This window comes from Balearica regulorum, chromosome 18 (genome assembly GCF_011004875.1).
Source record: "Balearica regulorum gibbericeps isolate bBalReg1 chromosome 18, bBalReg1.pri, whole genome shotgun sequence".
Taxonomy (NCBI): domain Eukaryota; kingdom Metazoa; phylum Chordata; class Aves; order Gruiformes; family Gruidae; genus Balearica; species Balearica regulorum.
The window spans coordinates 6,652,496-6,663,927 of record NC_046201.1 but is presented as its reverse complement, the minus strand read 5'-3'; the positions used below and the strand labels follow the sequence as shown (position 1 = coordinate 6,663,927).

The window sequence follows — 11,432 nt, the reverse complement described above, 5'->3', positions numbered from 1 at the left end:
TCAGCAGGGAAAATGGCAATTTTAAACTGAGATATGTTTCAAGTGCTTTCTGCTTCTGAGCCCAGTTCCTATTAATGATAGACCATAAAGTGGAGTTAAAGTTATACTAGCTTTGAGTGCATTCCCAATTGCCATTAACTCACTTAGAGTGGCTGCGAACAAATAAATGAAGTAAAAAAAAAAAAAAAAAAAAAAAGAAAACCACAAATAATGCAGCCAAAAGTAGTAGAGGCTTATTTCAGAAAGGAAAAAATAAATAAAAGCAAGTTTACTAAATTAATTTGTTAAACACATTTATTGAGTTGTTAATAGTAACCAACACAACGTATGACCTGTTGTAAAACAAGAAACAGAAAATGGATCAATTCTGATTTTGGCAAATCCTACTACAGATATGTGACAGAGGGAAATATTTCCATTTCCTTTATATTCTGCAGTGATATATTTACAATACTTATCTCTCAAAGTCTGTTCCTTCTTAAATTAAATGAACAGAAATATCATAACCTAGAAATAAGTTTCCTCTACAGTCTTCTTGTTCTGTCTTGTCAGTATCCATTAATGGTAGTGAAATAATGAGAGCTTTCCAAGGATTACTTGGCACACAGAACACAACTCCATTTTGATGCTGTACCGAGCCACCTTTTTTCTTTTTTTTTTTTTTTTTTTTAATTTGAGGGAGGGGGGGAAAAGAGGAAGAATTTCATATGTACAAAGGCTGAAAAGTCTTTCTTTGTGAAGCTAAATTAGTTCAGGAAAACTGTATCAAAATTGTAATCACATTTACTGTAATACTGTCTTTTTACTTTTTTTAATTACCACCAATCATATGAATGAATTTTTAGTTGAATTTCCAACATGGCAGCTCTTTTCCTAGAGCACGTTTGCACGTGCTGCTGCGAACCCAAAGAGAGTGAGGTTGGGTGCATTCTAGATTATGTCAATTCACAGTAGTAGCATTCCACTGAGGTTATGGGTTCTGCCTGCTCTGTCTTACTTACTTGAGGAGCCATTCATTTACTGAAAGAGAAACAAAAACAATTATGCTTTAATAAACTCAAAATATGAAACTGGCTGGATTTAACACTGTATTAGGCACTTAAACTGTCTTGGAAAAGCCGGGAGGCTCAGTTTCCTCCTCTTTCTGGAAAAGGATTAAATCTGAATGACTATTTCTTTGGAGTATTGCAACTCAGTCATCACCCTTGTTGCTGAAAATGTGCTTTTTTTTCCAATAGTACTCCTTCATAACCATAATATCATTAGTAAGAAGGCACTTTTACACCATTATTGCAGATAATATAACTGCGTGCATAGGCTAAAAGATGAGTAAGACACATTACAACTCAGTTGTAAGCCCCGCGCTATGGAACTGTAAGACTCTACCAGCAGGAGACTGGGTTGGTTTATTTGTTTAATATCCATTGTGTAATACAAAATTTGGGCGTTTGTTATGGTGGTGCACCTCCAAAGTGAAATTTATTCTTTTGTTTGAGATCAGCTGTCATCAAGACTAGCTCATCCCCCTTTTTCTTTCCAAGGTGGGTAAAAAAAGCAAAATGCACTTTGTAAGGTGAGAAGACTTTAAAATGAGGCTAGAAAACTGAAGGCCTGTCCTATCTGCTTTTAAAAAAATATTAGATATCCCAGACTGGCTTTTTGTCATGCTTTTCCTGCATGTTTCTAGGAAAGTTGCTTCATCCATTTAAAATATGTACTGTTTGACTCATCCTGTTAGTGCCCCAGATCTGGAGTTTCATCTAGTTTTATTTGTATGGTTTCTTATGCACTTAGGTTTCTCAAAAAGAGCTTAGTGTAAGCATAGAAAGGATTATTCTGGAGGTAGAACGTACCTCTATACTGTAGTTTCTGTGCTCTATTGTTTGGACAATCTTTTCCCTGTAAACTAAAGTTGATATTAGTTCGGATACATCGATTGTTGAGAGGCTGGACTGGTCTGAAATTGTCGCTCATGCTCAGAAATATCTGTGATGGCTGATTCTGGCTTAGCAGTCGTAAAGAATGCATCTATACAAAATACAAAACAAGGATTTTTAGTACTGGTCTTTCCTGTAAGTAAACAACATACAACACTATTAAATAGACTACGTAATAAATGAAAGTTAAACAGGACTTCAGTGATTTATAGTCAGAGGTGGGTTGAAAGAGTTAACTTGAGGTAAAACTGTTCCTTCTGTGGTCCTCTGTTTCTGAGCCCCATTTTAAATGAAAGTCACTAGTTTTGTGTGGAGTAAATGAAAATGGTATGAGGTGTCCTTGGCTGCTCAGGAAACAAATGGAATCCAGACTACTGGATGGCAGCAGCTGGTGCAGAGACAATGAACTTGATGAATGACAAGAGCTATTTTCCTAAGTTTTACAGCTATTAGTCTAGCTTCCAGTTGAGAAGACACAGTTTTGGATGATGGTATTCAAGGAACCGGGTATGGCCAGCCAGAATGGAAAGGATAACTGACAGTCATGCTGCTGAAGTCATGAAATTAATGATGTTAAAAAGTTAAATCCTTTCTCCATTGACAGGTGTGTCTTGATACTGTCTGTGCTGTGTCTGTAGTGTTTTTATGGTAGACTCTGACCTTCTCTGGAGATGGTTTTACAGATCAGCAGAGAGGGAATTACTGAATCATCCAGGATTTTCAGTGCGCCCAGCAGTGGTTGGATGCCAAATACATGCAGACAGCAATGGTTCTTATCATGACTATGCAACTGTGCTAAAAGCATGTTAATTAGTTGGAGTCAACCAAAACCTTTCAAACTTTGTATAGGAAACTGGAGGGGGGCGCGGGGAAGCAAGCTGCAGTTTGTAAATCAGAAACCCTCAAAATACTTTGGTTTAAAAATATAAAAAGAAAATATTTTCCATGTCAGAGTACAATTTAAGAGGTTGGGTTGTGGCATTTAATGCTTAAATGGGGAAATCCAGTACCTGGGTTTTACATACTCAAAATCTTTAACAGCTTCCAGGGAAAACTTGAGCTATGCATTACTTTTTCAGTCTGAGTATGCAATGTAATTAGTAAGTATTCCATGAAATCAATTTGCAGCACTAATAGTAGGATGTAACTAACCAGTAAAGCATGACAAGGAGTAAGCATCATGAGATTAAAACCCACAGGTACTAGGATAGACTAGAAATATTCTAATCCTTGTTTTGTACATTAATGTTGTAACTAGAAACGTTGCTTGTAGGAAAATGTTCAGGTCTCCTGCTTGAAAAGTTCAGCATGTTTGCTGTGCTCAGCTGTGCCGTTCTCCCAAATTACCCATTTAGAAAAGAAACAAAGTGCTTTCTCTGCATCTAGACAAAATTGGACAGAAAGAATACCACAAAGATAAAACAGCTCTCAGGCTTTTTAAAGTCATCTTATTTACAATGTTAATATGATTTTAAATCCCAAAGTAATATTTAGGATTGTTTTATCATTCCTAGTTTCATTTCTTGGGCCAGATTGCTTCTGCTGCGTGCTTGAGACAGGCAGATGCTGGTTCAAGTATTCCTTCAGGATTCTAGCACAGAAGAGAATAGGTTTTAGTTCAGCTCAGAGCTCTGCAGGCAACTCACTGATGGAAGCTCTGGAGATGACTGCAATTGGTGTTAAATTTGTTGCTTTCCCATGTTAGGCCTTGGATTGTAAGCGAGTCATACAGAAATGTAGTCTGTATGACTCTTCCACTGGTGTGTTTCCCTAACAGCCTAATTTTGACTATGAAATTAATTGTGTTTTCTTTTGCATAATTTATCCTGCTCTTTCTAATAGGGGCTTCAATTTGTCAATCTGTTTTTTCTGAAGATGTTTGCAATGTCTATCCTGTCATCTTATTCTACCCTAGAAAGGACAAGCTGATTGTTTTCAGGAAGGCCCTATTTATTGGATCTCTGTCACATTAACATGGTATTGACCTGTATATAAATGGCCCCAAGCATCACCCACAATTTATCTGTTTCTTTTTGACCTAAGAATAGCCTCAGTTATACTAATCACCTGAGTTATTTGTGTACAACACTGCTATACTTGTTTTGGAATCCCCATATGTCTATTCACAGCATCATAAAATAATTGAGTTTGGAAGAGACAGCTGGAAACCACTTGGTTCAAACCTTCACTGAAAGTAGGGCTCACCTCAAAGTCCATATGTCTGTGTATAGATACCTAGGGAGGCTCTAAATAGTTAATATTTTTATTTTGGCAAAAAACTTTTCAATGCTTTTGCAAACTGTATAAATTGCAGCCAGAAATCCCTACAGCAAAAGGTTAAATCTAATTTTGTATGTAAAGCTACAAATATATATGTTTAAAATATTCTTTTGTACCTATACTAGATTGAGTAAATTTTTTATTATCTTTACCTGCATCCTTGTTATGTAGACAGGCTTGTTCATTATTATCCAGCTTGCTGTTTCATAGCAGGGTGGAATTGTCATTGACCCATCATATGTAATGAAACTAGACGTCTCTGGATAAAGTTCCTCAATATTAAGCCCCTGTAGTAAGTATGCATCATCTGGAGAATAAAGAAGGAAAAAAAATTGAGATAAAACAATAGTTTCACAAAAAAATCCCTAACAACAAATCCCACTCTTCTTATGTACAATCCTTATTCCAGAACATCATCAGCAGTTTTATCAAAATTTGAAGTGTAATGAACATGCATTTCTGAATGTTCCAGCACTTTGGACAAGAACAAGTAACATGAATTCAGTAATCCTGCTTGGGTTGAGTTCTACTGGGAGATGCCCATGCACACTTTCTGTGAGTTTAGTATGAGCATTCACAGTGAAACTCTGAATCATGTTTGAGAACTGGAGTTAAAAGCTTCTTGAAGTTGCAGTTATTGATTTAGATGCAGCAGTCTTTGGAGAATGTCGACTTACCATATTTTGGAGTGATTAACAATTTTTGCTCAACAAAACCTTGGGAAGGTCAAGAGTGTTAAAACTTAATTGCCCTTCTACCACAGGAGGAAGTTAAGGTTAACGCATGATAATAAAGCTGCTCAATGAAGCCTGCTGGTCTTTCATGTGCACAGTGGGGGTGGATGCAGTGCAAGCTCACTCAGAATGCTAAAATTGGGATGGAAAAGTATGCCGGAAAGAAGCTTACTAGAGTCCCTGCTTTTATTGTAAATCTCCCTGGGAATTAATGAGGTATCCCTCTGCAACAGAATTCACTCTGTGGATATGTACCAAAATATAAAGAGATATGGTTATAGCTTTCAAATTCATCAAAGTTCCTCAGCCTGTTCTATACTAAGTGCACTATTTCCCTTGTGTAATGCTGGCCCTACAGTATTTTTGGCAGTGCTGTCAAAACTGGAGCTCAGATTTTCCTGCCAAATCTGAGGCTGTAGGAGTTCCTTAATAAGAAATACCTAGGGATATACACACTTTACTACTTGCATGCTACTGCTGTCGTGTATCTCGGAGAAAGCTGGGCTGGTTATGAGCTGTAATGTTGTGAAATCTCTTTGTGTGCTTTCACTTGCATGTAGCGTGTTCAATATGGTTCATTTGCGGAGTGCATGCTAAAATGTGGGCAAGGAAAGCTGCGTAGTTAGGCATGTTTCCCCTTTCAATACACAAGACAAACTGGCATTGATTTTAATGGAAGGCAAGGAAGACAGTACAAATAAAACAAGATACTGCTCACACTGAAGAAAAATGTTGAAAGTGCATCTTTTAATTCAGTGTCAATAATTTGGACACTTGTGTTGGATTCTCTGATGTGTACCATTCACTGTAACTTTAAACAGTTTTGTGTTGTTTGTGTGTGGGTTTTTTTGTTTGTGTTTTAAAGCTGATAAACAGTTCCTTGGCCATTGGGAAAAGACTGTAAATGGAACGAAGGGACGAAATATGAATGATCAAGGAAGTGTATAAGAACTAAAAAGGAAAAGAGTAATTTAACTTGAATTTAACATATTATAGCTGAAGAACAAAACTTAAGATGAGCAAAATACTTGTCTCAGGATCTAATGTGGAAAAAAAAAAAGGGACTGAAGACCTGTGGTCTTGGGCAACAGAAAATCAAAGAACACAGGCAAAGCAAATGTGACTCTTTTTTGTTTGTTTTGACATAGTGCAGTTGACATGCTATAGGCTTCTGGGGTAGCAATTTTAGTGGCTACAGCATCAGTTAAAGTGTCAAGGTGAGAGTGTAACATTTGTACCACATTGACCAGTGTCTTACAGGTATTTCATATTTTAAATGTGTGTTATTTTATGAAATATAATCTTGGCATGTCCTTTCAAGTTTGTCAGAAATACAGCCTTCTCCCATGTTCTTGCACTTGGAGCTGGGGTAATTGCCATGCCATATAGCTGGAGCCTCAAGTAGAGGGGAAAGTACTATTAGCATCTTGTAGGTGGCTGACTGTCACCTTTTTTAACATGCTCAGCCTTCACTGGCCTGTGGCCTTGGATACAGAGTCTTTCTAAACCCCAAATTTTCCAGACTAAAGTATGAAACCATTGCTGTAGTATTAGAGTCAAAATGCTGTTGCATTTTAACAGCTAGAGATGACTGGAAACACCTGTGTCCTATTCATTAAAAACATTATTTGCAGTGCAGGAGTAATTTTGCTAGAATTATGAGAATGAATGCGTTTTTTTCAAACCAGTGCCTGTTTTCAATGAGTCATCACACATTTTTCCCTTTCCCACATGAACATCCTGTTCATTATTTATGAACCATGGAGAGTGGTGTGTTAGCTCCAAATGGCACCGAGTCAGTCAGAATAGATAGTTTCAAACTCTAAGGACCAAATCTGCTTGGTCACATCCATATTGACTTCGGTTGGGCTAAAATGATTTAAACAAGGCAGAATTTGCCCTGAAATGTTTACTAGGAGATGGAAAGCTAACTGAAGATTAATACAGGTGAGGGATATTGATGATATAGATATATTTTTTGTGTGTGTGTGCCACATTCTAGTTGACTAATTTGTATGCAGAACAGTGCACAGATTATTAACAATAGGACTACTTATCAAATGGAAGATACAGAAATAGATTTACTGCTGCCATTAGTGCAGGTAATCATGGGGGTTTTAGAGTTGCCTCAGATTGCTTTAATAGAGAATGTAATTTATTATTTTGATATGGGCTTCTAACTTGTGTGTGTAGATTTACAGTGTTTAGTCATTCTAAGAACACAATAACGCTCTGGGGGTGGAATATGGTATGTAACAGTGTGGGGCATGGTCCTCCTACTCATTCAGGCAAGCCCAATGTGTGCCGATGCTCTCCTTAGCCTTACTGAGCTTCAGATTAGTTAGTTTGTATGCTGAGGACCCACAAAATGTGTGGCCATCTTCCCCACCAGTACCCAGCAGCAGTGGCTCCAAACCTGGTTCACTGCCTCTGTCTTCACTTGGAATATGTTTAAGGAGACACAGCAAATTATGTGAAGTGTCAAAATCCATCAGTTGTGATTAATGGGAAACTGGAGGAAAATATCACTTTGGGAAAAGGGGAAGATAGGAGTCAATAAAACAATGAAATAAGAGTTCAGCCAAGTAAAAGCAGTATTTATTCATGCCTGTATGGGTTATGTTCCCATAGGAAGTCAGATGACTCCATGGGAATAGCCTAAGACTACAGAATAAGCATTTAGTTACCAACATTTTTCCTGTGAACAGCTCTGCTGTTTCCTTTTCCCCACATCTGATAAAGATTTCCCATTCTGGAACTGGAACAGAATTGGTGGGTTTGCGCTAATATTAGACTGCAACACTTTAATGTCTTATATTTATTGCACGTATGTAGTTCAAAATGTGAAAAATCACCATGTGTGATCTCTTGTTAGTAATAAACTTCCTTTAATAAACCCATTCAGCTTTTACTAGATTCTCAGCATCATTCCTATCTACAGCCCACATTCTATCTTGATCTGCTTGTGCCTTAGGGTGATTTTTGAACTCATGAACTCTTCTCTATACAAATTAGATTTCATTAGATTTCATATTCATTTACATAAAGGCCTTGACTCTGACAATTTTCTTAGCAAATGATGGAAATCCTCTTTTATCCCTAGATTTGTAATAGACGTGTGGGGTCTGCTTTCACAGCAAATTCTACGTGTGTTCTCTTTAAAACAATAGCATTTATAGCGAATATATTATTTGCTGAATGAAGGAAGGTCCATTTGATTTTGAAGTTCATATCATGATAATCCAAAAAGGGAAAGTACAGCTCTAACTAGATTAGATTTACAGGGTAAGGAATGTAGAGATCAACAGCTTTTTAATCCTGAAACAGTTTTTCCATTTACCAGCCTTCACAAGTCACTTAGACTCAGGCTGACAGAGACTCATTTTGAATACCTGAGGTTAGTCCCATGGGCCTGGTTTGAGACCACTGAGCTTTTACTGCTTGTGACAGGAGCTGCAAGAGCTCAGTCCTTCAGAGAATGCACTGAAACATGAACCTTGAGAAATTAAGTCTCTTACTTCCAGAAATCTGAATCTTTTAAGCTTTTTCAGGGTAATCTCTTAAATTCAGAATACTTTATTCACTTGTATATTACCTATAAAATAGCTAAAGATTAATTTGAGGAAATTCAGAATTTTACAGCTGTTCTGCCTAGCTGAATGTATGGCAGTACTTTGGTGTAGAATGACAAGCCCAACTTTTCACATGGAATTTTGGGAATCTAAAATGATACTTCTTTCCAATGTTAAGCAAACACTGGGTGAAAGCAATGTAGCATAACTGTTCTGAAAGAAAGCTAACTTATCCTCTCAAATGTCATACTTAGAGGAATATTAAAAGCAGTTTTTCTTTAGAGATATTCACATAGCTTTTGACTAAAGCCTGTTTGAAAGAACGCTTGTTTCAACTAGTTCACAGTAGATTCTTTGGGCTGTGATAACAGAATAAAATAAGCATTTAAAATCTGCTTAAAAATTCCTTGGGGTCCACTTTACATTTTGCCCATGGAAATTTCATGCAGCAGCAAAGATAGCTCTTAATTTTGTTGCTGTTTTTAAAAAAAAAAAAAAAGGTACTTTAGTTATGTTACTAACTGTCCTGACTCTGAACCTACGCTTCACTTATCATTCACTCCTCGCTCCTACTGAACACACTGGGACTGGCCATTTTGTCAGCAGCCTGCTGAGTATTGACTTCAGGAGCGGACCCCTAAAGCACAAGCTAAAAAACTCCAGCTGCTAAAGGCAGAATAGAAATCCTCGCAATGTAAGAGGTAAAATTAGTTTTCAGCAATGATGCTATAATCCATCATGCAAGACAACTGCAAAATTACTTTCAATAACACTTTCACATTCCCAATTTACACAAAAAAATTCCTAGTCAATACTTGTTACTACAGGAAGTAACCCAGTGCCCTGCAGAATATTACGTGCATTGTGTCTACCAAGGATTTCATTTTAACAGATAAACTTGTTAGTGATATCAGTGGTTGAAAATTAAAACAGTTCTGTTAATCATTGATTTTGCAGCCTATGTTACGTGCTCATCTTCATGTGAACTGTCATTTAGTAAACCCAAATTAGATGTGATTGGAATTGCATTTTCCTTCTAAAGAGGCAAAACAGCTACTGAAAAGTGGTAGGATGCTGTCAACTCCAGAGAAGAGGAATGCCTACTTACAAGTCCAGCGTACAAAGAAAATATTTTGAATTGGGAAGGTGTGTTTGCCTGCTAGCGTGGGTGATGTTTTCATGCTCACTCATGCAGCAAGGGAAAGATGCTGCTGGTGCCTTCCCGCCCTGTGGAGCTGCGTATCCCCTAATCGTGGCCTCTCCTCTGCTCTGAGCTACCACAAGTTGTCTAATCTTTGCTCTGCTGGCCAGCCATTGTAGCACGTGGGGCCAAGGAGCACAAGAAAGGCTGTGACGCTCATGTAAATGCATGATGGGAAATGATGGGAAAAATGAGGCAGGAGTCTTCTCTTATTCAGTGTGTGAGACCTGGCAGGTCTCTGTGTGTACATGGGGAAAAGCAGCTTCCTCAGTGGTATAGTCAGAAATCTTCTGGCTGGTCCCCAGACAGAAGCCAGGAATATGCAATTAGGGAGTGAAATAGCCTGAAAAAGCACATACTGCCTTAATGATAAGTTCCTATCTCCAGGATGCTGCAGCAGCACTTGGGTAGGAAGCTCTAGCAGAACAGTATTGCTGTGTTTTTGCAAGGAATCAAGACAGGCAGTTTAAAAACTGGGCTAATCTGCTGCTGCTTCCATGCAGAGAAGACAACATTTCATACTGATAGAACAATCTGGAAAAAGTGTTCTGAGGGGCACTGTTGCCTTCCTTTCTCTAGGTATCATGGAGAATATAGTTTTATAAGAGGCCTCTTATTTGGACCAAAGATGTAACAAGATTTGTGAACTGTAAGGTAAAATTAGAGAATCATCAGTGGGAAGAAAGGTGTGTGTTATAGGAGAGGACAAGGAACTATCTAGTTTAGGATGGGGTTGGATTGGCTCTGTGGTTCAAATTCTGTATTGTACAGGAAGACTTGAAATCTTTCTAGTGCTCTCTTGTTCAGGATTTAGTAAGTAAAATTCTGTGCTTTCACTTTACGTTGGTGTCAAATCTACACTTTTTCTTTTTACAATCCTGGCTTTGCAGGGAGGGGGAAAAGATGGAGTCCATGGAGAGAAATCAGACTGTCTACTTTAGGGATGTCTGTAGAAATCTCTCTAAACCTTTCCTTCATAAACCTGAAGTTCAGTGACTTTTGTTGAAGTTGAAAGGATATTTAAGCTCTCTGGAGGTTCAGATGCAAAAGTTTCCAAGTAACACTGTTGCTGCAGAGTATATAGTACAATATATTTAATTTATGGAGAGGTAAACTGAGGCAAACCCTAGTAGAATTGTGAACCAAACCCTGGAGTCCTGACAACCAGTCTCATTCCAGTTACCATGAACAACTCTCTCCCAGCTTTCATAAACAAAAGCAAAATTAATGAAGCTTATGAAAAATGATAAGTCATTGTTTACAGAATAATAAATGAAGGCTGAGTTTTACAATACTTATTTTTTCAGTTTGCTGTGTGCTTTCTGAAAGTTAAATTCTGGTATCATTTAACTTTAGTAACTTAATGGCTCCTTGGAATTCAAGTGAATATTTGGCAAAGGCAGTAAGGTTTTTCAGGAGAAGAGGTTTAACTTGTTCCGTTGAGATGTATGTATTTTTCATTACTTTCTTTAAATGAGCCTAACTTTCACTGATATTTAGGCTCCAGTTTTCCACAAGTTCAATACACTAACATAGTATTATTGAGCATTATCAGTTAAAGGCTTTCTAAATGTGAATCCGACAAACATACATGCTATGTTAATGACTTCTTTATATAGCCATTAAATGTAGCAATAGTTGAATAGAAATGTCATAACTCTTCTGTACAAAAAGAAAGCATTAATGAATACTAAATCCATAGTTAATG

At 37.5% G+C, this 11,432-nt stretch overlaps 1 protein-coding gene across 8 annotated transcripts in view; it reads right to left on the bottom strand.

The window, feature by feature from the left end:
* Positions 1-276: 276 nt before the first annotated feature.
* CA10 (carbonic anhydrase 10) overlaps positions 277-11,432 on the bottom strand; it is a 203,577-nt gene continuing 192,421 nt past the window's right edge. For all 8 annotated transcript variants that reach the window (XM_075770470.1, XM_075770469.1, XM_075770468.1 and 5 more), the window contains 3 exons: positions 4,370-4,524; positions 1,854-2,028; positions 277-1,020 (listed from right to left, as the gene is read on the bottom strand). In XM_075770470.1, the coding sequence (XP_075626585.1) occupies positions 998-1,020; positions 1,854-2,028; positions 4,370-4,524 (353 nt within the window). In that variant the 3' untranslated portion in view covers positions 277-997. The remainder of the gene's footprint in view (positions 1,021-1,853; positions 2,029-4,369; positions 4,525-11,432) is intronic.